We start from the raw sequence: 25,420 nt of genomic DNA, 5'->3' as shown, positions 1-25,420 counted from the left end.
CTCAAAGTACTTCCTGTGCCTAAATGCAAAGCTGGTGCACATCTCCCTTCTATTCCCTCTGACTCACAAAGGAAAGAATTTCTTACAAAGCCTTCATTCTTTAGTGGCAGGTTCAGGTATAGAGCAATGGTTTTTAATTTTCTTTCTTTTAGAACAATCCTAAATCTTTTAAGTGAATAAAATGAGTGTTTCAGTTAGTGTATTATTGACACACATTTTTTAAAAATTTTATTTATTTATGCATTCATGAGAGACAGAGAGAAAGAGAGAGAGGCAGAGACACAGGCAGAGGGAGAAGCAGGATCCACACATGGAGCCTGATATGGGACTCGATCCTGGGAATCCAGGATCACGCCCCGGGCTGCAGGCGGCGCTAAACCGCTGAGCCACCCGGGCTGCCCTGACACCCATTTTTTAAAAATAAAATTGAACCTGATTAAAAACTACATGATATACATGATATAAATTTGTAAAAATATTAAAGTTAGTGATGATACTAAAGATGTCATACTGGCTAGGAAGAAAGGATGGGGGCAGGTAGGTAAATATGAACAAATCTTTTTCTGAAGATTGTGATTTTTTTATCTTTTTAAAGATTTGTTTGTTTCTTTGTTTATTTGAGAGAGAGAGCACGAGCGAGGGAGGAACATAGGGAGAGGCACAAGCAGACTCCATGCTGAGCGTGGGGCTCTGAGCATGGTCAATCCCATGACCCTGAGAGCAGGACCTGACCCAATATCAAGAGCCTGATGCTCAACCAACTGAGCCACCCAAGCACCCCTAAAGACTATGATCTTTTAAACCAATGTAAACTTTTAACTATTTATATGCTCTTTCCTGTTCTTGAAGATTCACTACCAATTCTAGGAAACAGTCCAAAGTTCAGACTTTCAGAACACAGGAAGACAACTGAGTAAAGGGGTTGTAAAAAATGCTAATTCTGAATGTTTGATTTCCAGTGGGAAATTTTTATTTTCAGGCAAAGGTGGGCACTTTGGAGGAAAATAGAAAGTAGATTGCACAAAAAAAAAAAAAAAAAAAAGAAAGAAAGAAAGAATAATGACGTCACTCACTGGTAACCCACCTGGCATGAAACCAAAATTCCAGTCCTTTTTCTACCACCAAGTAGCTTTTAGTGACCTCTATCAAGTTGTCTCACCTTTCTGTATGTCTTTATCTGGAAAGTGAGGGCAAATACAGTTGCCTTCCTCAAGCCTGATAAGGCCACTGCAAGCATAAAATGAAATAACAGGATATGTTGATTCCTTGCTATTTCTGGGCACTTTTCATTTCAATGGTTTATCCAAGCTTTGTTAGCAGATCTAGTTGCATAATAAAGACAAGGGCTAAAATAGAACCATATTTTGAATTCTTAGAATTACAAAAGCAAGCTTCATGACAAACTTTCCACCAAATGACACCAAGCTTTAACCTCCATTCAGGCAGGAACAGAATCTGGACTGATGCCAACTGAATGCTCAGCCCCAAGCCAAGAGGTTAATATAAAAGCAGTCAATAGATATTTGTCAAATGGACATGAAGATTGGTCTTCCCAGTTATCTATGTGGAGAAACTAATGAGAAAGTTGCCCATTTTTAGGGTCTGAATGCAGTGCTCAAAATTCTACCTGATATGGAAGGTAGCCCAAACAGGGAGAAATTTAGAAAATATATACTAATGGCTGTATGCTTAAGCAATATTTTATGTTTGACCCCTTGATTCTCTCTCCCTCTGCTCCTACCCCCCCATGCACTCTCTCTTTCTCTCTCTCTCTCTCTCAGATAAACAAATCTTTAAAAAAATAGTTTAAAAGCTGCAGTCCTTTTTTATATGCTATTACTTACATACCCGGTAAGTAACAATACAGTTTCTCTAAAAGAATTAATTATTCACCCTTGGTATTGCCAGACAAGATAGTCTCTAATGGAAATACTGGAGAAAAGAGGGTAAAAATTCAGAGTTAATCTATCAGAATCATTCTTCTTATTTTCATACCCATTTTGCAGATGTGGAGATGGTGGGGGGAAGCATCCCAGGGGAACGACCAGGAGATACAGCTAAGCTAATTGGTTGGGAGACTGAACCAAGGGTAGCCCCGTCCCTGGGTCCTCCTCTGCCCTCTTCTGGTGGGGGTCCGTTAGGCTGGAGGTGTAAGGGTGGGTAGCACATGCTGCCTCTCCCTCTTTCCCAGTAACAATTGACCAGCATTTGTCTGTGGTATGACCAGACACTCTCACTCCCTGTCACTAAAGTGGATGAACAAGTAGAGGCAACAGACATTCTATAGAGTCTCAACCAGGAAGATAAGCTCATGATCTAAAATTACCAAATACTCGGGCCAGGTGACACTAGGGAAGTGAAAAAACAAAGGGACTTATTCACTTGGGAGAACACAGGTATCAGAGCAAAGTGGGCAGAACTTCGAACACTGAAGACTTTACATACAGGAAAGTTATTACAGTATTACAAGATTTTTAGATATCTTGGAAATGAAATACCTAGTTGCTTAAAAATCAAATTTGGGCCATCCCTAGGTGAATGAGTAAATGAAACATGACATATTCATACAATGGAATATCTTTCAGTCTTGAAAAGGAAGGGAATTCTGACACATGCTATGACATACACAAACCTTGAGGACACACTAATTAAGCAGGCACAAAAGGACAAATATTATGACTCTGCCTACATGAGGTACTGAAAATAGGAAATACATAAAGACAGAAAATAAAATAGAGGTTACAGGAGCTGGGGGAGACCAGGAAATGAGGACTTAGTGTTTAATGGATACAAAGTTTCAGTTTGGGATGATGAAAATGTTCTGGAAATGAATAGGGATGACAGCTGCAACAGCATTATGAATACATGAATGCCACTGAACTGCACACCAAAAAATGGTTAAAATGGCAGGGTGCCTGGGTAGCTCAATTGGTTAAGCATCTTGACTCCTGATCTCAACTTAACTTGATTTCAGGGTTGTGAGATCGAGCCCCATGTTGGGGATGGGGTGAATTCAAGCTATGTATTGGGCTCAGAGCCTACTTTAAAAAAAAGTCAAAATGGCAATTTTATGTTATGTATATTTTATTTTGCTACACACATGCAAAATCACTTTGGGTTATAGAGGAGAATTTCACTGACAGATAAGAGGCATGGCAGATATATTTAAAAGTTCTAGTACTGGGGCACCTGGGTGGCTCAGTGAAGGATCTGACTCTTGCTTTCAGCTCAGGTCATGATCTCAGGGTTGTGAGATGGAGCCCCACATTGGGGATGGGGAGTCTGTGCTCAGTGGGGAGTCTCCTTGAGATTTTTAGCCTCTCCCCCTGCCTTCTCTCTCTCTTCCTTTCTCCAAAAATAAATAACATCTTCAAAAAACAATAAAAGTTCTAGTGCTGATTTGCATACAGTTTATTGATTTTATTGTCATCATTCCTCATCAACTTCCCCACCAGAGACATCACTGTAAGGGCCTAACCCAGCCCCCACCCTAGCTGTGCTGGCACCTGGGCCTGTAACTGGCCCACATCTGTCCCCTCCCTTGCCTCCCAGTGGTCAGAGCTGTGCCCCCCACCAAGGCCAGCACCACCAGCAGCCCCTCGGCAGCCAGGCATGGATATCTCCACAGCCTGGCCTGTTCTCTCCTAGAGCACAGGTCTCAGAAGGTGAGAGACCACAGAATCAATGTTGCCATCACTCAAAAGTGCCAAAAAGATCTTCCAGCTTTCAGTAGCCCCAGGTGAAAGCTGAAAAGTCCAGTGTCCTCACTTATTCCTCTGCAGGCCCCAGCTTACACCCCTTTCCCCTCAGCCAGCCCCCTCCAGTCATTGCTTTGTAGCTGGAGTCCTGTCTCAGTGTCTTCAGATCCCCCAGGAGAGTAGAAGGGAAGCAGTCAGATAGTAGGCAGGGGGAGCCCATGGCTTGGGGCATGAGAAGGGAGCCAAAGGGCCTACCTGCCCACTGGAGAAGAGGCAGGCTGAATGCTGCTACTCTTGGTTGGGGTGTCCCCCACTCAGTCTCTAAAAAGAGTGGCAGCATGCAAGATAGCCCACATGTGCTCTGGTTTACATATGGGCTGACTGCCCTGCCAAGACCCTATTTGGCTCCTATTACTCATGGGCTGGTGTCCCTGAGTGAACCTGTTCCAAGAGAAGCCTTGTCCCAGGCCTGGTGATGCCAGCAGGTGTTGGCTGCCCATGGCTTTACTGCTTTAAGTGGATGCAGGGGTGGCAAATACCTTTCTCTATCAATAAAACGGTCTGTTCTAATCATTTATTCATTAAATAACTGATACGTGACCGTGCAGTTGAGAGAGCCCTATGTTGGCAGCCAGTCATGTCAGCAACAGAGATATTAGAGTGCTCACTGCCTGCCAGGCTTGATGGTGCTTTTTACGGATCTGTCATCAGAGCAACCATGTGAGGCAAGTGCTGCTCTTTCTCCTGTTTTTGAAATGAGGAATTTGAAGCTCAGAAATAGTTCATAATTCCCCAGAGTAATAGAGGAAACAAGAGGTAATGTAAGATTTGGCTCCGTGCAAACTGATTCCAGGGTCATGGTCCTAATTCCTGGCATCATGCTTCTGGCTGGAGTCTGGTTTTAGTTCTGCTGTGTGACCTTGTGCAAGTTAATCATCTGTCCCAACCTTGATTTCCTTATCTGTGAGTGATCTTTAATTTGCTTTTGAGCTGAGCTGTATGACCATGATTTGAGTACTTGCTGTGTAGAAGGCCTTTGCCTATACACATTGGACTAATAAAAATGTTTTTGAGTGAACTTTTTGGTGTACATTAAGTCAAGATGCCTCTTGATTTCTAGACTCTACTGCCTGGTTTGCCAGTCAACCCCAAATTGTTCTAGTACATCCCCAAACAAGTAACAAGTGACAAGCTTTTAGTTTTCTCTACTTTTGGACAAAACTTTTTATTTGGAGTCTACTGTTTCTGGAGATGCTCTTTTCTCCCCTGCCCTCTGGGTTAAAGGACCTATACTAGCTCTGCCTTTTGAATCTTTCCTTATTGTCTTGAACCTGTTTTCCTCTTTGAAGAGTTCAAATAATTACTGATAAAGCTGTTTACTGCAATTGATTCCTATAATATACTGAATCCCAGTGCAACCAGGATTTACAGCAAAACCTGGTCATGTACAAATTATATACATTAAGCGGTCAGACAAATCTAACATCATTATGAGAAAATTTGGAAGGTGGGGCAAATAGATCAAAACCCTATATTTGGATTTACACTGGAGTTCAAAATTTGGCACCTACTTTTTAATTTTTTTTAAGTTCTATGACTTTGGGTAAGTCAATTAACTTCTCCGAGGTCCAGTTTTCTTCAAATTTCCAAAATAACATTTTCCTATATTAGCAAACAATTGAATGATTGCTGGGTATTAACTTATTTAGTCCTCACAAATAGGTACTTTATTATTCCCATTTTACAGATCGGGTAAGCTCAGACAGATACTAAGGCAGTGGTGCAGTCAGAATTTTAATCAGGTGGTATGTTCCAGAGCTGAGGCTCTTAATTGGCTTAGTAGAGGGTATGTAACACCAGCTCCCAAATCCCTGGTTTGCCTTTTTCCTTTTTATTAAAGTGTAATTAACATATAATGTTATGTAAGTTTCAGATGTACAACACATTGATTCAATACTTGTGGGTTTTTAAAAGATGTTATTTATTTAAGAGAGAGAGGGAGATAGCGAGGGAGAGGGAGAGAGAGAAAAAATACACACAAGCGGGGGTGTGGGGGGCAGAGGGAGAGCGACAAGCAGACGCGGTGCTGAGCGCGGAGCCTGAAGTGAGGATCAATCCCATGACCCTGAGATCATGACCCAAGCTGAAATCAAGAGTCTAATACTTAACGGACTTAGCCACCCAGGTGCCCCATTGATTCAACAATTCTATATTACAAAGTGCTCACCATGGTAGGTGCAGTCCCCATCTGTCACCATGAAACATTATTACAACATTATTGACTATATTCACTCTACTGTGCTTTTCATCTCTGTGACTTATTTATTTTATAACTAGAAGTTTTTTTTTTTTAATTATTTATTTATTTATGATAGTCATACAGAGAGAAAGAGAGAGAGGCAGAGACACAGGCAGAGGGAGAAGCAGGCTCCATGCACTGGGAGCCTGACGTGGGATTCGATCCTGGGTCTCCAGGATCACGCCCGGGGCCAAAGGCAGGCGCCAAACCGCTGCGCCACCCAGGGATCCCTATAACTAGAAGTTTGTACCTCTTCATCCCCTTTATTGATTTTGCCCACCCCCTCCCACCTGGCAACCACCATATTTAAAAGTCTGTTTGGCCTGACTTTTATTTTCCAAGCTCTCAGTGATTTGTTATTGAAGAACCCAAGTACTAGTTAGTATATGAGAGGAAAGTGGAGGAAGGGCAATACCTATAACTTTCATGCTCTTAAATCGCTGGCGGAAGTAGCTGCAGCATTTCCCACGATTTTATTCAACTCAAAAGATTTCCTTGTGACTTCTGGGAAAGGACAGGGCCTCTGCTTATTCCAGAAACGGTGAGAGAGTGAACATTGACTTTGGACTCCCTCTTCTGGGAAAGAGCTAGCCTAGCCCATGGACGCACTGTGCAAAGCTTTATCATGGGTAGTCCACAAAAAGCAGAGGGGAGAACTCCTGATGCTATTAGCCCTACGTTGATCTAAGAGGCCAACCTTTGTCCTCAATATCCTTCAGGTCTTCCTTTGGGAAATGTTCTATTGTGAGGATTTCAAACTGGTGGTGTATGGGCCTCATATGGCTCACAGAACTAACTTGTTTAGCTTCCAAACTGCTGACCTACAGATCGTTTAAAAATGTAATTAGTTGTCAACGTTTAGCAACAAGAAGAGTTCACATTTATATCCAAGTTACTGGCCTATTGAAAAATCTGAAGGTCTGACAATAGTCCCACCAGCTGTTCCATCAGCTGGAGCTCAGCAGATGCAGCTGCCATGAGAATGGGTGTACGTACCACTTTCCTAGAGCCCCCCTCATGCTACCCCCAGCAGCTCATTTCACTAATGTCTACACCTCCTGGACTCAATAGCCCCTGAAGTGTCCATGCTTATCCCAGCCTTTTAGGGCTTTCCCCTGACATAAGCCCCTTTCACCAGATGCTGTCCACTTTATTTACTCAATTAGGGACTATTTCTAGGTTTAAAAAACCTCAGCCTTGCCAAAATGCAAACATCTCCTTGGAAGACATTAAATTAATGGTGTTAATAATAAAGATTCCAGGTATCCAGAAAATCCATTTTATCAAATGGCCTTTTGGCAGAGCTTGCTTAGTGACAAATCATCTTCAGAGCATAAAATACACACATTTTAAGACTATAGCTTTTTATTTTTTAAACATTTTATTTATTTATTTATAGAGGCACAGAGAGAGAGAGAGAGAGAGAGGCAGAGACACAGGCAGAGGGAGAAGCGGGCTCCATGCAGGGAGCCTGATGTGGGACTCGATCCCAGGTGATACTAGTATCTTGGTTCACATCCACTTACATCTGAATGGATTTTCATTATATATGGGACTATAGTTCCGGGATCACGCCCTGGGCTGGAGGTGGGAATAAACCCGCTGAGCCACCAGGGCTGCCCAAGACTATAGTTTTTTAAAGTTTTTATTTCACAAATGAACCTTTTGAAAGATGAATAAATCAAAATGCCAGAATTATACAGATAATATGCTCCAAATGTCATGCTTGCAGAAAACCATAATGATGATCAATGTATAGCTAACATATATTGATTCTTTTTTCAAAAAAAGATTTTATTTATTTATTTGAGAGAGAGCAAGCCATAAGTGGGAGGAGGGGAAAAGGGAGAGGTGGGGGCAGACTCCCCGCTGAGCAGGGAGCCCTATATGGGGCTCAGTCCCAGGACCCAGAGATCATAAGAGATCATAACCTGAGCTGAAGGCAGACGCTTAATCAACTGAGCCACCCAGGTGCCCTGAATTGACCGTTTCTTGAGAACTCTGGAACTGGTATGTATGCATGTAAGTGAATAAGACAGAGTCCTCCAGAGAGAACTTTCTTCATGATAATTCTTCATGAGAAAATTTTCAGACTTCTAAATTAGTATATGTTGTCTTAGATTTTATATATATATATGATATTCCCTTAGAAAGTATCAAATTTTGTATACATATGACATATATATAATATATATGGGAATTATATATACAATAATTATATATGGGACATCCTACTTTGGATTATTTTTAGATCTACTTCACCACTTATTATTCTTGATTAATAGTAAAATTATACTACATCAAGACCTCTGGAAAATCTAGAACTATAGTCCCATATATAATGAAAATCCATTCAGATGTAAGTGGATGTGAACCAAGATACTAGTATCACCAAGCCACAAGTGAGACTTCTCCCATTAGCAATCAGTAATTACAGATTTATGTTATATTTAGCATCCCTTAGAGTATGTACTATACAGTATAAGAAGCATTATAATTTATCATTTCTCCACCAAGAATGAGAAAGCAGTGCTGACAGACAGGTATGCTATCCAGAAAGAATATGAAGTGCTAAATAAAATCACAAATGAGAGAGGAGAAGAATAAAGACCACCACAGAAATATAAACAATTATAAGAGAATATTATGAAAGACCATATGTCAACAAATTCAACAATGCAAAAGAAATGGATTAATTCCTAGAAAACATAAACTACCAAAACTGAAACAGAAAGAAATAGAAAACTTGAACAGACCAATAACCAGCAAAGAAATTGAATCAGTAATCAAAAAACTCCCAACAAATGAAAGTCCAGGACCAGATGGCTTCACAGGTGAATTCTACCAAACACTTAAAGAAGAGTTAATGCTTATTCTTCTCAAACTATTCCAAAATACAGAAAAGGAAGGAAAATTTCTAAATTCATTCTAGAGGCCAGCATTACTCTGATACCAAAACCAGATAAATACATCACTAAAAGACAGAATGACAGGCCAATATCTCTGATGAACTCAGATGCAAAAACTCTAAGTATTAGCAAACCAAATTCCACAATACATTAGAAAAAATAATTCACCACAATCAAGTGGAATTTATTCCTGGGTTGCAAGGATGGTTCAATATTCCCAAATCAAACAATGTGATACACTACATCAATAAGGGAAAGAAAAAGAACCATATGATCATCTCAATAGAGGAAGAAAAAGCATTTGACAAAGTACAACATCCATTCATGATAAATAACCCTCAACAAAGTAGGTTTATAAGGGACATACTTCAACATAATGAAGGCCATATATGAAAACCCCACAGCTAATCTCATCCTAAATGGGGGAAAATTGAGAGCTTTTCTTCTATAGTGAGGAACAAGACAGAGATGTCCACTCCCATTGCTTTTTTTCAAGTGAAAAAAATGTACTGTATGTCCTAACCATCAGACAATCAGACAACAAAAAGGAATAAATGGCATCCAAATTGGTAAGAAAGGAGTATAACTTTCACTATTTGCAGATGACTTGACACTTTATATGCAAAACTTAAAAAGACTCCATCAAAAAACTGCTAGAACTGATAAATGAATTCAGTAAAGTCATAGGTTAAAAAATCGACATACAGAAATCTGTTGCATTTATATACACTATTAAGGAAGCGGCAGAAAAGGAAATTAAGGAATGGGTCCCATTTACAACTTTGTCAAAAACCAAAAGGTATCTGGTAGTAAACCTAACCAAAGTAGTGAAAGACCTGTACTTTGAAAACTGTAAAACATTAATGAAAGAAATTGAAGATGACACAAAGAAATGGAAAGACATTCCATTCTCATGGATTAGAAGAACAAATATTGTTAAAATGTCTATACTACTCAAAGTAATCCACACATTTATTGTAATCCCTATCAAAATATCAATAGCATTTTTCACAGAGCTAGAGCAAACAATCCTAAAATTAGTTTGGAACCACAAAAGACCCCAAATAGCTAAAGCAACCTTGAAAAAGAAAAACAAAGCTTGGGGCACCTGGGTGGCTCAGTCAGTTAAGTGTCTGACTCTTAAATATTGGCTCATGTCATGATCTCAGGGTTATGAGATGGAGCCCCACATCAGGCCTCATGCTGGGCATGGAGTCTACTTAATACTCTCTCTCTCTCTCTCTCTCTCTTCCTCCCTCTCCCTCTGTCCCCCACTCATGATCAATCTTTCTCTTAAAAAAAAAAAGAAAAGAAAAGAAAAAGAAACAAGGTTGGAGGCATATAATTCCAGACTTCAGGTTATATTACGAAGCTGTAGTCATCAAGACAGCACGGTACTAGCACAAAAATAGACACATAGATTGAACAGAATAAAAAAAACAAACAGAAATGAACACACAACGGTATGGTTAATCTTCAACAAAGCAGGAAAGAATATCCAGTGGGAAAAAGACAGTCTCTTCAACAAATGGTGTTGGTAAAACTGGACAGCTCCATGCAAAAGAATGAAAGTAGACCACTTTCTGCACCATACACAAAAGTAAATTCAAAATGAATTGAAGACCTAAATGTGAAAACTGAAACTATAAAAATCCTAGAAAAGTTCACAGGTAGTAACTTCTTTCACATCGGCTATAGCAACTTCTTTCCAGCTACGTCTCCTGAGGCAAGGGAAACAAGATAAAAAACAAAACAAAACAACAACAACAACAAAACTATTGTGACTACATCAGAATAAAATACTTCTGCAGAGTGAAGGAAACAATCAACAAAACTAAAGGCAACCTACTGAATGGGAGAAAGTATTTGCAAATGACATATCCAATAAAGGGTTAGTATCCAAAATTAGGGCAGCCCCGGTGGCGCAGCGGTTTAGTGCCGCCTGCAGCCTGGGGTGTGATCCTGGAGACTCGGGATCGAGTCCCGCATCGGGCTTCCTGCATGGAGCCTGCTTCTCCCTCTGCCTGTGTCTCTGCCTCTCTCTCGCTCTCTCTGAATGAATAAATAAATACATCTTAAAAAAATTAATATGAAAAGCTTATAAAACTCAACACCCCAAAAATGAATAATCCAACTTAAAAATGGGCAGAAGACATGAATAGACATTTTTCCAAAGAAGACATACAGATGGCCAACAGACAGATGAAAAGGTGCTCCACATCACTGATCATCAGCTAAATGGCAAATCAAAACCACAAGGAGATATCACTTCACACCTGCCAGAATGGTTAAGACCAGACAACACAAGAAACAACAGGTTCTGGCAAGGAGATGGAGAAAGAGGAACCCCTTCCCACTGTTGGTGGGAAACAGTATGGAGCCACAGTAGAAAACAGTATGGAGTTTCCTCAGAAAGTTAAAAATAAAACCAGCCTATGATCCAGCAATTGCACTACTGAGTATTTACCCAAAGAATACAACACTAATTCAAAGGGACAGGTGCACCCTGATGTTTATAGCAGTGTTATTTACAATAGCAAATTATGGAAATAGCCCAAGCATCCATCGATTAATGAATGGATAAAGAAGAAGTGGTAGATTCCAAATAGATCACTCATATTTGGAATTTAAGAAACAAACAGTCAAAGGGGAAAAAAGAGGCAAACTAAGAAACAGATTCTTAACTGTAGAGAACAGACTGATGGTTACCAGAGGGGAGGTGGGTAGGGGTGTGGGTGAACTAGGTGAAGGGGTTTAAGGAGGGCACTTGTGATGAACACCTGATGATGTATGGAGGTGTGAATCACTATATTGTACACCTAAAACTAATATTACACTGTATGAAAAAAAAATATTACACTGTATGTTAACTAACTGTAATTTAAATAAAAACAGAAAAAAAGAGTAAGAAGTGCACATGGTAGTTTGAAGTCAATCCGAGTCTTTGATGTACCACATTTAACACAATGAAAATTACTTTCTGTCCTTAAATATGTGTAAAATAACTTATGGTTTTGGTTTACCTTTGATTTTCACAAAACACTTTACAGCATATCAGAAAGAAAGATGGCAGCCATCTACTTATAATATTGTATAGGATGCCCAAAGCTCTCTGCTACGCTGCATCACTAGGCTTTGACAGTCCCTGAAATCACAGCTGTGGGAGACACATGGTACTGCCAACAAAATCTGTGCCCTCTCTCACATTGGTGTCATCTCAGCTCATAAAAACACATTTCTGCCAGTCTATCTGCAATCTCCATTATCTTTATTTTACCCCACCTCCAGTAAGGAATAAAAATCAAATTTTTATTTCATTTTTCTCCATCAGTTACATTATTACTGTTGTTAGTATTTCCTACTCTTTTTAGACCAGTAGTTTCCAAACATCTTTTTGATAACAGCCTTATTGAGATGTAATTTACATATCATATAGTTCACCCATTTAAAGTACCCAGTTCAATGCCTTTAGTATATTCACAAAATTGTGAAAACATCACAACAATCAATTTTGGAACATTTCCATCACCCCTAAAAGCAATCCCATGCCTATTGGCATGCATCCCCCATTTCCTTCCAACCCCTCAGCTCCTGGCAATCACTAATTCACTGCCTATCTCTGTAGCTTTGTCTATGCTGGACATTTTTTATAAATGGAATCATACAATAGGTATTTCTTCTGGGACTCACTTCTTTTACTTAGCATAATATTGTCAAGATTCACCTATGTTCAAGCATGTATTAGTACTTCATTGATTTTTATTGTAAAACAATGTTCCATTTTGTAAATATGCCATGTTTAAGAATCTAAAGATACTAAGTATTTCAGTGATGTGGAGCAATGAGAAACTTGCTATATTCCCAAAGGAGAGTAAATTTTTCAACCATTGAGAAGAGCAACTGGCAATATCACTATAGTTTAAAAAGTGGGTATCTAACAGATAGTAATTACAGTCTTAGGTATAAATTCTATAGGAATTTTTGCACGGGTGTACAACATATAACATGTACTCTCAGCCTTGTAACTGCAAAAATTATAATCCTTTTTACTGTTCATGAGCATTTTCCCAAATAAATCTCGTTTACTATTTTCTCATGGGCATACCATTCTCATGAACAGTATATTCATTCAATGGACTATTTCATAATTAATTATAGACTTGGATGAAATCTGAAACATATGCCAAACAGAACAGCTTTCTAGAACACATATAAGGTGATATCATAGATGTAATTTTAAAAATATTTTAAATAATACCATGCACCTACTTTTATATTTCCCTAGAAGCATTTATTTATCTTCAAAAACTAGCCCCTTCCCCACGCCTTAGCTAGGGTTCTTTTTTTTTTTTTTAAGATTTTATTTGTTTGTTTATTTGAGAGAGAGCAGGGGGAGCAGCAAAGGAAGAAGGACAAGCTAACTGCACACTAAGCGCAGAGCCCAACACTGGGCTTGATCCCACAACCCTGAGACCACAACCGGAACTGAAATCAAAAGTCCACCATTTAACTGACTGAGCTACCCAGGTGCCTCCTTGGCTAGGATTCTTTGAAGTTTACAACCAATAGAAAATAACTCTAAAATTTTTCAAAACAAAGGGATCTATTACAATTATACTAAATAGTCCATATGGTCAAAGAAAGTGCTGAACCATAAATTCTTTTTTTTTAATTTTTATTTATTTATGATAGTCACACACACAGAGAGAGAGAGAGGCAGAGACATAGGCAGAGGGAGAAGCAGGCTCCATGCACCGGGAGCCCGACGTGGGACTCGATCCCGGGTCTCCAGGATCGCGCCCCGGGCCAAAGGCAGGCGCTAAACCGCTGCACCACCCAGGGATCCCTGAACCATAAATTCTTGAGATGGAAATTATGGCAGCACTGAAGTCCTCACCAGCAGGAACTCCTCTGTGAGCCCTGCCATCTTGTGGCTCTGCTTCTGACGGTAAGTCCATTGTGTGTTTTCTCTTTGGAAATTGAAATTCCTGAAAGGGTATGTCAATTGATCCATTTAGTCTCATTTCCCTTGTGGTAGGTGTGTGGGGACTGGCATGTTCCCTTCTGTTACTGAGTGTGCAGACAAGGGGAATGAGCCTCTCAGGTCTCTGACTGCAGGGCCCTCAGCAATTCAGGGCCCTGATGCTGTGCTCAGGAATCCATCCATCACTAGGCTAGCTCACAGCCCATACTTCCCCACTCACTGCTCCCAGACAACTTGTGAGCTCAGCAGGGATGTGAGTCAAGCCTGGGAGTATTTTTCAGCTTTTCCAGCCTCTCCCAGCTCCCTCTTCATTTTCTCTGATAGGCATTTCCCCAAATAAATCCCTTTTAATCCCATCTTTCCATGTAATCTCAAAAGAATTGAGCTAACATCTCAAGTACCATATGGAGTGAGTGAAGACAGCTCTCCAAAGAATGGGTGCTGGGCAGAGAAAACCACACTTACATTCCAACACCACCATATTCCAGTAGTTAACTTCCCAGAACACACACACACATACACACACACACACACACACACATATATACTATAAATCCTTCTGAGGCTTTCCAAAAATGTTCCTGAGATCCTGCAAGTTTCCACATACGACTGTAAACACTCATCCCTTTACCAATGAAAGACAGTCAAAGTCATGCCTACCTCTTGCATCTAGAAATAAATGCTTAGATGTTATTCTGAGTTTATAAGCTCCCAATAATGTTCATTCCACTTCTGATTCCATCCCAATATTTCTTAATATTCTGAAGTCCGTGATGAATTTAACCATTGCCCAAACTCCTGAGAATAATGTGAGAGGTAAGCATCAAGAGGAGGAAAATTTTTAAAATAAATAGAAGACAAAGAAGATAAAGAAATACAGATTGAAATAAAGCATAGAGGATACACCTGGTATTCTTCTTCCACTGTCACATTGGCCAGCAGTTCTATTGGTTAGGGGTCTGTGCTCAGCAGAGTACATGAGGGCTTTATTCCTGAGGGCCTGAGGTCATGATCCTTCTGCCAGTGTGGGGTAATAACAGTCTTCATGAACCTTTGCTATTAGGACAGCATCTCACCACTCTTCATGACCTTATTATATTATAATGTATCAATTTAGAAGCTTTGGCGGGGGAGTCAGCTAACAAAATCTCCATTTAAAACTGAATCAGAGGGCAGCCCCGGTGGCGCAGCAGTTTAGCGCCGCCTGCAGCCTGGGGTGTGATCCTGGAGATCGGGATCTAGTCCCATGTCAGGTTCCCTGCATGGAGCCTGCTTCTCCCTCTGCCTGTGTCCCAGCCATTCTCTCTCTCTCTCTCAATAAATAAATAAATAAAATCTAAATAATAATAATAAAACTGAATCAGAAGCAATGAACTTTATATTTATTTTATATTTTATTTTATTTTCTCAAGAACAGGAAGTCAGAAAGTAGATTAAGTTTCAGGCACATTTTGATCAGAGCTCCTGCTCAATTCTTGGAATCTTCTCTTTGGTCTTCCCTGCTTTGTGGGTCAGTTTCATCTATGCTACCAATGGTGCCACAATGAGGTATTGTCTGCTGCCTTTCAGATACATTGAATTAGTGGCACATACAGTTTTATTCTCCCCATAGAAGAATGCACAGATACAGGAATCCAAGAGGAGAGCTGGATGAGGGATAGAAGAGGATTCTTCCTATGGTCGTAGGAACCACCTGCTTCCTTTCCCCAGGACTCTTGGTTCTATGGGTCTAAAAGTTTTACTGATGTGTTCTCCCTCTCTCTACACTCCCCGCCCCCCCCCCCACACACCTCGAGATATAGTAAATTTTTCACTGAAACAGAAGTTGAAGTTGCCACATGGCTACGTTTGGGTTTTTTGCTCAACCAGGAGGACAGATAACAAGGAGAGAGTTAGTTACAACGTTGGCAAGTATGTGGTCCTGCTCTTTGACAAGGGAAAGAAAATTTGCTCCTTGTGGACACTCATCCCTCAACACCTATTCCTCCCTTCCTCCTTTGCATCAGATCTCCAATTTTCATCAATCATTTATTTGTACCCCTTATGATTCACATTATTCCAGAGATAATAATCTCATTCCTAGCCACACGAGTGGGTCCTGATTTGTCTAAGCCAAATATGGTGATTCCATTGGCCTTATGATAAAAGAACCAGAAACCAAAATTAGAACCAATCAACACATGACACCCCCCAGACAATTATCATTGGTTCAAGGTGGGGAAAGTGAACAATATTGGTTCAGTCAGACTTCTGGAAAGAACTTTTATTCTATAACCAGGATAGAGTAAGTAAACAAGTGTCTTGTCTTACAAGCTATTGGCAGCTGTCTTGTGATCTTGAGTGAAGGTAGTCTGCAATCTTGTCTGTAACATCACTTAAATATTTAACAAAGGTTATTAGATTCATGTTTACATAATTCATTTCTAATTAATTTTAAGAGCACAATGCTCAAAAAAAGAGCACAGTGCTCAAAACAGCATTCTGTTTTCCCAAATTAATCAAAAAAGTCAGAACTTTCTTTTTCCTTAACATTTTAATTACTAATCAAACATCTGTTTAAGTAATGCAGCTGATCTCTTACAATTTAATAATATTTCTTTTCTGTAAATAGTCAAGTTTTAGCTGTGATAAAATAATTTCTATTTGATTTATAATCTTAAAAAATATTTTGGTTACTCTTTCTAATGTGCTCCACTCTGTTTTATAATCCAAAAGGACTTGTCCATTGCTTGATTCTCCATCATTTCCTGGTGCAAAAGAGATTCCACACATAATGATGCTGGGAGAGGCAGGGCAGACAGAAAAGGCAAATCTAAATGTCGAATGTGTCTGTACTGGTAAAGGAAAAATTCCTGCCTTTTCCAAAAGGAATGAAGTCCAAAGTCACTGGCATACCACTAGGTAGCTGGCTGGTCATCTCAGGCCAGGGTGCCAGATTGGGGGTTTGGTGTGAATTACAGTGGCCAAAAAATTAGGCATTGCACAGTGACAGCTCTGGTGATCAAAAGTCCACATTACTGAACTTTCACAGAACTTGAATCCCTGCCACTGAGAATGATGGATTCATGAGCATGCTGGGTTGGCAAGGAAAACGGGAGACTAACAACCAGAACCCAGGTTGTCTTATGTCCTTAATTAAAAAGTTCCTCTGCAAGGGATAAAAATAATTTTCCTCTCCTTTTGGGAACATAGCAAGGGCATGAATGAGAATAACATTCATGTGGCTCAAAGCCAGTATTTTCAGCATGCCAATCTTGGCATTCCTTCCTCCACATAGAGGTTTCTCAACTTTGGCACTACCGTCATTTGGGGCCAGATAATTCTTTGTTGTGGGGGCCTGTCCTGCTCATTGTAGGATGTTTAACCCACACCCCAACTTCTATCCTAGACTGCCCTCTCAGTTGTGAGAATCAAAAATATCTATAGACAACTAATTATCTAAGAACCACTGCTCTATCATGCCAACAGATTTCTTATCTATTTATGTAATTTAACACAGCACCATTAGGTCCAAGTTTATAATAGATAACCTAGAAAACTATTGAAATGTAACCACCTATCACAGTTAGCATATTGCATGCACGCCGTGTGATCATGCCGATAACAATACTGGATTCAAAATTAGAATCTGATTCAAAATTATAATCCTCTGGATCAGACACCTTTAAATTTCAAGTCCCACAAATATTTCCCCAATTTCTAAGAAATAAAGTAGTGAATTCTTACAGATTTTTAAAAAACATCCCTGTTCTGCAATTCTGCAGACCTCCACCATTCCAGGCTACACTGAGCTTGAAACTGGATTACATGGTGAAGCAAGTGAAACCCTGATGTGGAGGAGGTGCAATTATAGCAGCTGCCTCGATGACTGTTAAATGCCAGCCATTGTGCTTTTCCCTTTACAACTATTAACTTATTTAATTTTCCCAACAACCCCAGGGGTTTACTACTGAAATACCAAGAAGTTATGCTAAATTGCCTGAAATCACACCACAAATTAGTGGCAGTGCAGCAGGTGGGGGATCATTTGCTTTTTCAGTGAGGAAGGCATTCTGGCTAACAAAGAGGGATGGGGTGAGAGGGGACATGTTCTCTTTTTCCTGAGTTTTCAACAACAAAGGGACAGTAAGGAGTGTTTGTGTATAGGCGGACATTTGTGTAACTCCTTCCTAAATTTTTTAATTTGGTTATTTTATTTCAGGAGCCCTATATGTTCTTTGTTCCAATCCTGACTAATAATATCATGGCTCAAGTCTGAATCAGGGGCAGTTCCAGTGGTGCAGCGGTTTAGCACCGCCTGCAGCCCAGGGCGTGATCCTGGAGACCCTGGATTGAGTCCCACATCAGGCTCCCTACATGGAGCCTGCTTCTCCCCCTGCCTGTGTCTCTGCCTCTCTCTCTCTGTGTCTCTATGAATAAATAAATAAAATATTTTAAAAAAAAAGTCTGAATCTGCAAATCTCTAACTGGCCAATCTCTAATGAATGAAATTTTCGAAAGTATAATGATCAGTGACCCAGGTAGTGTTAGAAGGCAAAGTCTGAGCAGTGCTGCAATTTAAAACATTGTAAATAAAAACAACAACAACAAAAACATTGTAAATGAATGAATGAATAAGATTGTTAAATATATGTAGGCTGAGAATTTCCTTTAAGATTTGGGAATAATAAGATTATATGGCCTAATGCACATTAGAGCAAAGTATTGGATATGGGACAGAGGGTTGGCTTGAAAGTCTAGGATGTAAGAGATTAAGGGTGAGGGAAGTCCTGCTATAGGGCATTTCATTATTTTTTTTAGAATGTATTTACTTATTTATTTATTTGGTGTGCATGCATGCAAGCCACAGGTGAGGAGGTGGGCAGAGGGAGAGAGAGAATCTCAAGCAGATTCCTGGGTGAGCATGGAGCCAGACAGTGGGCTTGATCTCAGGATCTTGTGATCATGACCTGGGCCAAAACCAAGAGTAATATGCTCAATCAACTGAGCCACTCAGGTGCCCCTAAATTTAATTAAAACAAAACAAAACAAAACAAAACAGTGTATTTCCTTGAAAGGATAAGATCAATGATGCAATCACTTTTGAGAAACCAACACTGAACTTGTTCTTACTTCTTAGAGAAGAAGAAGGAGGAAAAATACTTTATCAGTCATAAGGACACAAAGAGAAAAGAACACTAGCCAAGTGAGCTAGTGAGCTAGTGTTCTTTTCTCTTTGTGTGCTCTGATTTTTAGCATTACCAAGTTGAGTTTCTGGCTAGTTGTTTTTCTATGAAGGGTAAAACAACCTCCTGTAATCATCTATTTTTAGGTACAAAATTTTTTTCCCTCTCCAATGGAATTTAATTCTTTATCTAGAGTCTAGGATTACAAGTTTGTTGTAAGATACTGTATTTATTATAGGGAATATAATTCTCAAATTCATTTGTTGTAGAAATTGAATTTATTCACCCAAGCTTTAATGTATATGCCATCACTGTGATGATTAGCTTTATCTTCATTCTATAACTTCACTAGTATACATATGGCATGAATTCACTTTCTAGGTAGAAAGCACTAAGACACTTTGTCTTGACAATCTTTCTCAAGACTTGTTTCAGAGCAACACATTTTATGATTTTAACAGACTTACTTAAGTCTGAATCCCATTTCTCCAATATCCTAAGTATTTTTCTTAGATGGCTTGCATATGGCATTTCTTAAAAAGGTAGTAAGATGAAAAGTGATCTTTCATTAGCAAAGGATATACCTCCTTCCAACAAGTTCATCAGAGAGCCAAAATGTCTAAATGATTATCCTGCATATTTTTTAAAGACTTATTTATTTATTTATTTATGATAGAGAGAGAGAGAGAGAGAGGCAGAGACACAGGAGGAGGGAGAAGCAGGCTCCATGCCAGGAGCCCGACGTGGGACTCGATCCTGGGACTCCAGGATCGCGCCCTGGGCCAAAGGCAGGTGCCAAACCGCTGAGCCACCCAGGGATCCCCTATCCTGTATATTGATACAGTAACCAAACCCAAGTTTGCCAGCCTGATGTGCAGCAAAGACCATCATTGAAACATCAAGAATGCAGTAAGGGAAGGGTTTATATGAGAGGCAGCCAAAGGAGAGATGGGAGGGAGAGCCTCAAATCTGCCTCGCCTATGGAGTCAGGGAAATCCAAGGCAAATGAGCAAGGCTAAGTAAAAAGGATCTGTTCTTGCAGGTCTTATAGTCTGCAGCTGTGCTTAGTAGTCTCGTTAACCTAATGGTTACTGGTTTCAGTATCAATACAAGAAATCCCATCAGCTCAAGGTTATCTCTGAAGCACTCTGTTAAAGGGCTAATGATTAAAAAAGTAATAATAATAATAACAAAGTCTTCAGGGCACCTGGCTGGCTCAGTCAGTTAAGCATCTGTCTTTGGCTCAAGTCGGGATCCCAGGGTCCAGGGATCAAGACGGACAGGGCTCTGTGCTCAGCAGGGAGTCAGCTTCTCCCTCTCCCTCTGCCCTTCTACCTGACTTGTGCTAGCTCTCTCGCTCTTTCAAATAAATAAAATAAAATAATAAAATAAAATTAAATTAAATTAAAAAAATAAAATAAAATAACAAAGGCTTCAGAGACCTTTGTTAGATTACCACAGTGTTAAGAGATTGTGTGAATTAAATTGCACTATTTGCATTTCCATGACACTAGCAAATGTATTGCCATTCTACCATGATGGTGTTTTGGTTGACTTGTCTTTTTAATGAAGGAGGAAACAGTTGACTGAACAGTTGTAATTTAGCCGGAAGGTGTTCGGATGAAGATATAATAATATACTTTGTATTTTTAATGTCATGATAATTTATAAGAGAACCACCTGGATACTAGTGCTCATAAATACCATAATATATAAGGGAAACTGCTGACTTGTTTCTTGGATTTGTATCTGTGGCTTAAATGAGAGACTTTTTTGCTTGACATTAGGTTTTCTGTCCTTTTCTCAAGACAGTTCTTTTTTTTTTTTTTTTTAAATAATAGGGGGGCACCTGGGTGGCTCAGTGGTTGAGCATCTGCCTTTGGCTCAGGTTGTGATCCCGGGGTCTTGGGATCGAGTCCTGCATCAAGTTCCCCACAAGGAACCTGCTTCTCCCTCTACCTATGTCTCTGCCTCTCTCTCTGTGTCTCTCATGAACAAATAAGTAAAATCTAAAAATAAATAAATAAATAAAAATTTAAAATAATAGGAATGAAAAGTAACAAAGTGAGAGACCAGTTTTCACCCCACAATATTACTTGAGTATAATGTTTTCTTCTATCAGACAACAGAAAAAAACATGAAATAATTCAGAGTCATTAACAACTCTGATTTTATATAAAGAGAAATGTCACATGGAGAAAGATCTTTTTAAAATCACTGAACTATTGAGTTTGGCTGGCATTCAATGCAGTAGACATGTACAGGAGACTCTAAAATTTAAAAAAACTGGTAAAACTCATGGTATGATTCTGCTCCACTTCATCACACACTAACTTCTATAAGGTAACCTTTAATCAGATTAAAACAGATTAGAGAGTAACGTAACAGAACCAGCACATTAGGACTCTTTCCTCTCTCTCTCTCTCTCTCTCTCTCTCTCTCTGATTTTATTTATTTATTTGAGGGAGAGTGCAAGTGGGAGGAGGAGCAGAGGGGGAGGGAAAGGGAGAAGCAGACTCTACCATGAGTGTGGAGCCCCAGGAGGGCTCCATCCCAGGACCCTGAGATCATGATCTGAGCTTAAACCAAGAGTCAGATGCTCAACCACTCAACCGACTCAGCCTCCCAGGAGTCCTGGAACCTTTTCTTAACTCCTCTCACTTTCCTGCTCTAACCCACTGGGCCCTGGGGAGATCACAGTGAAGACTAGCATCATGGATGTGTAGACAGAGGGAAATAAACCTCACCTGGTGAGGCAGGGGACAAGGTCATGGAGATACTGACAGTGGCCAGAGGAAGGCTGGTTGCACAGCTGCACCAGTTATAGGTGGCTGGCAGAGGTGAGCTTGTGTTGGTACTGAGTTTCTCCCTCCTGTCGGGTCTGTACCTCAAGGTGTGGAGAACCTCACAACCCAGGACTCCAACACTCGCCCAGAAGTCTTCAAGTTCAATGCCTTTTCCCTCGGTTCATTCAAAACTACATTTACTAGCTCCATGTGGTAGCTCCCTTTTGCTTTGTGCCGCTTCTTCTCCAAGGGTCACATCCATCACCTCCCTGAAAAGCCTGGTGCTTCCTGTGCAGCCTCAGTGGGGGCAGGTTTCTACTCCCAGCCATCTGTACCTCCCATTGCCACCCAGGGCTAGAGCCCCTTCTGCTCATCACATTCCTCCATCACTAGTTTTATTTTCTGCTTCCCTTCAAGGACTTCACCTTTTTCAGAAGAGTGTAGCTCATAATTCAAGTGCAGCTCAGCGTGGTCAGGTGTTAACTCTTGGGCAGGTCCTGGGGCCTGGGGCAAATGTGGCTGCTCCCCCTCAGCCAACCTGTAGGTGATCTGTGGGTATGAATAAGCAGTTTTCTGAAAAGGGGTTTAGGTTATGGGTGGCAGTGAGAGGTTATCAACAGACTATCTAATAGGTACCAACTACACTTAGATCTCACTGAAACTCAACTGGGAAATAGTTGTTAGGCCCCCATCTCTTCCAGAACCCTTTGGCTTGGGTTTGGTTTCACAGATTGGCAGAGTAAGCAGGCTCTGCAGCCACTTCCCCCCTGTTGCATTAAGTGATGCCTTTGAAAAGCAAAACAAGCTCAGTTGGAGGCGAGAACAGCAAGCTTTATTATGTTTCCTTAAATAGAAGATCCATAGCTCCTACAGCCTGCCCTGACACAAGGCAGACATTTGGTAAATGTTACCTGCTATTTTAATTTTTGTAGAAGACCCGAAACAAATAGTATTAGAAGCTGTCAAAGTGGGATTGCTGAATTCGAAGCTGGCACTTTGATTTGCTTAGCACTTTTCTAGACCAAGGCCAATCACAGAGCTATCAGCTGAGAGTACTCAGTAAAACTTAACATTATAGGGGAGCCTGGGTGGCTCAGTGGGTTAAGCTTCTGAGTCTTGGTTTCAGCTCAGGTCATGATCTCAGGGTCGTGAGATGGAGTCCTGTGTTGGGACCATGCTCAGCAGGAAGTCTGCTTGAAGATTCTTATCCATCTGCCTCTCCCCCAACTGCCTCTCCCCCAATGTGCCTCTCCCCCAATGTGTGTATGCAGGATCTCTCTCCCTTTCTTTAAAATAAATAAATCTTTTTAATTTTTTTCTTTTTTTTAAGATTTTATTTTTTATTCATGACAGACACAGAGAGAGGCAGAGACATAGGCAGAGAGTGAAATAGGCTCTTCACAGGGAGCCCAATGTAGGACTGGATCCTGGGACCGGGATCACGCCCCAAACCAAAGGCAGATGCTCAACCGCTGGGCCACCCAAGCGTCCCATACATAAGTCTAAAAAAAAAAATTCATATTATAAAAGACTGTGTTTTCAGGATAAGAAAATTTAAAACAGACAAGTGGTTGGTATGAATGCAAGTCAAAACTGGGGTTAGAACTAATGATGGCACCTCCCACCCTGTACCACTCCAGGATAATGATATATCATCCTTCTTAAAATCAGATATTTCACCTTCTCTATTCCAGGTAAAAGGAAATGTAACTCTTCTCAGCAGTGAACTCTGCTGAGGTGAAAAGACTCCTGGGTGGGGCGCCTGGGTTACTTAGTTGGTTAAGTCTCTGCCTTTGGGTCAGGACACGACCCAAAGTCCTAGGCTCAAGCCCCCCCTCCCACCCCGACCTCCCTACCCCCACCACCAATTTGGTTCCCTGCTCAGTGGGGAGTGTGCTTCTCCTGCTGCCCCTCCCCGCTGTTTATGTGCCCCTCCCTTCTCAAATAAATAAACAAAATCTTTAACAAGTGGAGAAAGTCATACCAACCGATAGATAGAAATCAGGGCACTTGGGTACTGGATATGGCTGCCATAAACTAATACCTCAAATCATACAGTTACAGAAACCAAGAATTACGGAAAGACCAAGATCACACAGAGGGCAAGACAGTACTCCTTAATTTATAGCACAGAACTTCTCAGGGTGCAGTTGTCTCCAAATGTCCTCTTTGGGGTGATGGGGACAGGACCAAACTATTTAACTGAGGGCTTCAGGGAAAGGTCAAAAGGCCAGGAGGACAATGAGATCCAATATTCTTAGTTTGACTGGGATTCCCCAACTTGACAGTTGATAAAAAAAAAAGTCCAAATGTCCTCTTAAGGCCCACATTCTATACTATCTTTTTGGCACTTGGCCTTCTGGTAACTATTCACTGAAGAATCACTGAATGGTGCCAACAATGACTTGGGTTTCCCATAGCATCGGACTCCCAAATTCCTCTACCCTGTTCACAACCTTCCTAGCTATCCTTGCCTAAAATTAATATTTTCAAAACCAGATAACAGCAAGATAGGCATTCTAGTTTTCAGATGGGGAAAAGCAGCATAGCTCAGATCTCAGGCCAGAGAAGGTTGTGGAGCACAGTGGCAGGCACCATGCCCATGATAGCTGCAGGGAGACTGCCCAGCTGTGGCTGGTCTCTTGGATTCAGCCATTTCTGTAGCCCCACACACCAGTGTCTTCTTCATCACCATCAGGCCACCATACTATGTTCCAGGTACCTGTACTGAGGTCAGGAAATTGTCCCTAGACAGTGCTGGGGCAATTATAGGAGCTACCTCCTGAGTGTCCTTTCTCTCAGGGGCTGTAGTCTGTGTCACTTTGGCACAGTGCCGGAAACTCTGCCTCTTGTATTTTGTCTGGTTTTATAGAATTTCCTCTTTGTTGGAAGAGAAAGGGAATTTCTAAAAGAGAAAATGCTATGCTTTTAAAATCTTGGTGAGTCTGATCCTATCCTTGGCATAAGCCCATTACAATTCTGGGGATACTATAAAAGAAACCATTAATGCATTTGAAGGATAGTAACATAAACTAGAAATATTACATTCTAATCTCGTTAGTTGAAAATTTTCCGTAAGACTAAGCTTAAGCTATGGAGAATGATACATGCCCTTGGCTGTCTCCCTGAAGAATGCTGAGAAGCCATCTCCAAGAAGCATGGGTAGCCTGAAGCATTCTGAGCTCAACTTAAAACGTATTTCAATCTTGTGTGTGTGTGTGTATGTGTGTGGTGTGTGTGTGAGAGAGAGAGAGAGGTTGCAGAGGGAGCGAGGATCTTAAGCAGGTTCCACGCTCAGCTCAGAGTGCAACCAAGGGCACAATCTCACAAACCTGAGATCATGACCTGAGCTGAAATCAAGAGTCAGACACTTAACTGACTGAGCCACCCAGCACCCCAAAGCATATTTCAGTTTTATATAAACTAATAATTCATTTCATCAGCATTCAGAGATTTTTTTTTAATTTTTATTTATTTATTTATTCATAGAGATGCAGAGAGAGAGAGAGACAGAGACACAGGCAGAGGGAGAAGCAGGCTCCATGCAGAGAGCCTGACGTGGGACTCGATCCCGGGACT

The 25,420-nt window shown here is 40.6% G+C and overlaps 2 protein-coding genes across 2 annotated transcripts in view; one reads left to right on the top strand and one right to left on the bottom strand.

Annotated features, from left to right (window-relative positions):
* Nucleotides 1-25,420, top strand: part of EDARADD (EDAR associated via death domain) — a 149,949-nt gene that overhangs the window by 20,648 nt on the left and 103,881 nt on the right. The gene's annotated exons all lie outside the window — the stretch shown is intronic.
* The window catches only part of ERO1B (endoplasmic reticulum oxidoreductase 1 beta), a 107,945-nt gene that overhangs the window by 80,457 nt on the left and 2,068 nt on the right, over nucleotides 1-25,420 (bottom strand). Inside the window, exon 2 of the mRNA XM_072822958.1 lies at nucleotides 22,267-22,390. Within this exon, the coding sequence (XP_072679059.1) occupies nucleotides 22,267-22,290 (24 nt within the window). The 5' untranslated portion in view covers nucleotides 22,291-22,390. The remainder of the gene's footprint in view (nucleotides 1-22,266; nucleotides 22,391-25,420) is intronic.

Source organism: Canis lupus, chromosome 4 (genome assembly GCF_048164855.1).
Source record: "Canis lupus baileyi chromosome 4, mCanLup2.hap1, whole genome shotgun sequence".
NCBI lineage: Eukaryota > Metazoa > Chordata > Mammalia > Carnivora > Canidae > Canis > Canis lupus.
This window is presented reverse-complemented; position numbering and strand designations above follow the sequence as displayed.